General features: G+C 58.8%; 1 protein-coding gene across 1 annotated transcript; it reads right to left on the reverse strand.

The window, feature by feature from the left end:
- Positions 1 to 1,105: 1,105 nt before the first annotated feature.
- PTF1A (pancreas associated transcription factor 1a) lies at positions 1,106 to 2,479 on the reverse strand (the record flags this gene model as incomplete). The annotated part of the gene is made up of 2 exons (XM_081228445.1): positions 1,106 to 1,308; positions 1,702 to 2,479. 2 exons carry the CDS (start codon positions 2,477 to 2,479, stop codon positions 1,106 to 1,108), a joined length of 981 nt encoding a protein of 326 aa, XP_081084571.1.
- Positions 2,480 to 4,239: the final 1,760 nt, after the last annotated feature.

Raw genomic sequence — 4,239 nt, forward strand, 5'->3', positions numbered from 1 at the left:
TCCCGGCCGCGCCCTTACGCCTCTCCCCTTCGCTAGGGGGCGACCCTGAGCCCTCCGCCCGACGCTCGCCTTCTCCCCCCGCTGCTCGCCTTAAGAGGACTAGATTCTGGAGACAAAACCAAGTGAACTTCAGAAATAACCCAGTTGCAGAAGTGGCAGAGAGGGCGCCCTCCTTCTCGCCTTAACTAAAAGACCCTGGGTTTTGTTGGGGGAGCATCCGACAGGGTCTCCGGCCTCACCATGGTCGTTTTCCCCATCTGAGTTCCACGTACCTGACGCTGTAACTGCAGAAGGGATGGGTCACAGGGCGGCTCAACAGCAACCCTTTCTCCCCAGCCCATGGAAGCAGAAAGGCCCCTTCCCTTGGCTAGCCCAGAAACTGGCCCCCTGTTGCCACCGGACACACTTTCTACACTATGATTAGGCAGGGTGCCGGCGACCTTGGGTAAGTCAAACATCGTCTCCCAGCCTTAGCTTTCCCGTCTGAAAAATGAGAACAATAAATAGTCTATGACCTCTTTGCCTCATAGGGTGTTTGGATGGTAGGCTAAAAATACAGGCGAAATATTTACCTATTTAGCGCTGGCGATTCAGATGAAGAGTCTCCAAGAGAACTGAGGCCTAACTCTCTAACCCAATTCCTTTCAGCTAAAACTAAAAGCTACGTTTGAGTCTCTGGTTCAGGGTTTTCTTTTTTTAAAAAACTAAGTTAATTACACCCCATCATGTATTAAACAAATAACTTTTAGAAAAAGGTGTACATAGCATTTATTAACATTGCTTAGAAATAAACCATATCTGGCAATAAATTAGCATGAAGTTTTCTGGCCAGAGTTCTTCCAACAACGCAGAGTTCTGCCAAAGGTGCTGGGTGGAATCACAGACTATTGCATATTTTTAGAAAATCAGGATAAATTATATAAATTATATATTTTCAAAGAGATCATCTATTTCATTAACTCGACAGGATAATAAATAGATAAATAACAAACAGTTGATTGCCATTAGAAAAAATGTGATTCTTAAATTACATTTACGTTATAGATATTTACATGTACAATATGCACAGAGACACAATCAGATCCTCTGGCGGGTCTGGGACTTCTCAGGACACAAACTCAAAGGGCGGTTCGTTTTCTATGTTGTTGAAGGAAGATTTGCTGTTGAGTTTTCTGGGATCCTCTGGGGTCCACACTTTGGCTGTTCGGATAATATTTTGTTCTTTGAGTTGTTTTTCATCAGTCCAAGAGAGAGAGTGTCCTGCGAGGGGAGGGAGGCCATAATCCGGGTCGCTGGGGGAAGGGGACCCTGAGGGGGTGAGAAGAGAAAACAGACTGTGAATGTCCAACTCTGTTCCCAACGGTGCCCTTCGGTCCGTTAGGATCCCCTCTTGGGCACTTGGACAGACAGGCGTCTTAGGTTCCATTAGAACGACCCTCTTCCTCCACCCCTCAAGCCCCCAGCACCTCCACCCCGCAGTCCCAGAAGCTGCAAGTCTGTCGGGGACGCGCACCCTCCAAGCCATGGTCAAAGTGGCGGAAAAAAACCTCAGAAACGCCAGGTCGCGCTCAAGGTGGCCAGTGCCCACGGCCCGTCCGTCCGTCTGTCGGTCAGTCGGCTGGTCGGTCTGTTCACCCAGCCCCTCCGGGACCTTCCCATGCCCGTCCCCGTCTCCCCCAGCTGGGAGGCGGACGCACTTACGGGTGCCCCGATGGCAGATGATGACCTTCTGGACCTGGCTGCCCAGGCTGTCCCCGCCTAGGCGCCCGCCGCCGCCCGGTCCCCCGCCACCGCCCGCGCCGCCGCCGCGCAAGGGCAGGTCGGCCTGCACGAGTTCGCTGAGGAAGTTGATGTAGCCGATGGCCAGGCGCAGCGTGTCCACCTTGGAGAGGCGCTTCTCGTAGGGAAGCGTGGGGATGTGCGAGCGCAGCCCCTCGAAGGCGTCGTTGATGGACTGCATGCGCCGCCGCTCGCGCACGTTGGCCGCCTGCCGCAGCTGCTGCAACTCGGCCTCCGAACGCACCCGCCGCCGCCGCCGCGCCGCCGCCGCCACCCCGCTCAGGCCGCGCAGCCGCACTCCGGGGGACAGCACGGCCGGCCCGGCGCACGGGTAGGCGAGGCACGAGGGCGGCGAGCCGGGCGAGTAGGGGAAGCCGCCGGGGGGCGCCCCCGCCTCGCAGCAGTAGCCGCCACCACCGTCCTCCGGCTCGCCGGGGCCCCCCGAGGGCGGCGGGGCGAGCGCGTGCGGAGCCACGGAGGGCGCGGGCTGCAGCAGCAGGCACGCCCCGTCGCGGTAGCAGTACTCGTGCAGCTGTTGGCTGAGGAACTCCACCTCGGCCTGCTCGTCGGCCAGCAGCTCATCGCCATCCTCCAGAGGGTCCCGAGAGGACTGGTCGGTGAAGAAGTCCTCCTCGTCAAAGTAAGGGGACGGGAAGGCGTCCAGGCCCCCGGGGAAGTGCTCTAGCAGCACCGCGTCCATGCTCTGCGCCGCCGAGGGCCCGGGAGACTGCTGGCCTGGGGTGAGGGTGTTCTCTGGAAGTTTGCTGCGGCAGTTCGGGCTTGTCTGGCAGCCCCGCCCGCCCGGTCCGGCGCGGGAGGCGGCGAAGACTGCCCGCCCGCTTCCTGCCCCCGGCCTCCCTGGGGAGCCCGCGGCCGATGCGCTCTGGCCGACGCCCGCGCTGCGCTGGGGAGGGCTGTGCCGGCTGGCTGGAGCTGAGGGCTGGCACGCGAGGATTCTTATAACTACATCCACAGGCGCGTGCCAGGGACCCGCGGCGCCAGCCAATCACCGAGTGCGGGGTGCCGGCGGGGAGGGGGCCGGGGAGGCTTTCCGCCCGGTGGGAGCTCCCGGGGCGGAGGGGAGGCGGGGCCCGCGCTGCCCGGGGCTCCTCCCGCCCCTCTCAGCCCGCACCTCGGCCGAGTACCTGCAGGACGCCCGGCTCCAGGGGCACCTGCGGCCCCCGGCGCCCGCCCGCGCGCGCTGCACAGAGCCAGGCCCTTCCGCGGGGCGCCTCCGCGCAGCCACAAAAGTTCCTAAGGGCGCGTCCGCGGCCCAGACGGCGGGAGCTGATCGCGGGCGGAGCTCGCTGCTCCTTGGGGGTCGGCGTAAAAACTGCTGGCAGCCTGGGCAGTCCAGGCGGTTTGTTTCGCCAACCCCATCTCCGGAGCGCGCGGGCCTTCGGCCTGGGTTCCATTCCCGGCCTCTGTCTCGCCGCCGGACCTTTGCAGGACTCTGGTCAAGTTGGCACAGTGTGTGCCGCTGGGGTTGGAAGGCGAAGCGATGCAGCTCGCAAGGCGTTCCGGGCGCGGCTCGGGGTCGAGGGGCGCGCGGCTGCGGGGCGCTGCTCGGGATCCTGACTCCGGTATCCGGTGCTCCGCGGCCGGCCTCGCCTCGCCTCCCCTCCCTTTCCCCGCCCGCAGACAGAAATGGGGACGCTGGAGGGACCGCCTTGGAGAGCGGCTCAGAGGGGCACGTTTCTTCTCTAAGTAAATCGAGACCCTAGGGGTCCGGAGCAATAAAACCGGATACAAAAGGAGTCAATTGAATCTTCTGCTCTGGAGCAGTCAGGAGGGAGGGCATGGAAGTTAAAGGGCGGAGTGGGAACCGTTTTCAAAGTCTCTCACCAGAGCCTCTCACCTTTCTGACTGGGAACTGGGACCATCCCTGAATGATATTTTCCTCCCCGGCCTTTAAAAAAAATTTTTTTTTTAAACCAAACACCAAACATTTGTGCTCAGGCCCATAACACACTCTATCACAGACTACGATTGCAACACGAATTCCTCAGTTGAAAAGTAACAAAGAAACACTTTCAAGGTCGAGGCAATTCTGTTAAAAGCCAAGCTCCAGAGAGTTCAGAAGTGCAGCCGACCGCGCGTGTTCTCTCAACAGAAGACCGAGAGTCACTGCCTCCCTGGCTCACCCTCTTCCTTTTTCAGACCCTTGTCCCACCAGAGGCTTCTAGTGGGTGTTTAGACCCCTCTCAAAGGCCAAGTCCATGTCTCTTAGAACAGCGATTTCAACACGCTTCTTGGTTTTAGACATTACATTGTATTTAACTGAATTCTGAGACCCAAAAAATTAAGGGCAAAAGATATATAAGAAGACCAGAGATTACCTTACCTTGAACGGCCAAGGACACCAGAGAATTTTAACCCAAAGACTTACTGTTTTTCAGCGAGGTCTTTCCTGTGTTAGCTCATGCCCTTCCTAGTGAGGTGATAAACTGATGCAAATGT

This window comes from Mesoplodon bidens (assembly GCF_964165515.1).
Source record: "Mesoplodon bidens genome assembly, chromosome: 3".
Classification (NCBI taxonomy): Eukaryota; Metazoa; Chordata; class Mammalia; order Artiodactyla; family Ziphiidae; genus Mesoplodon; species Mesoplodon bidens.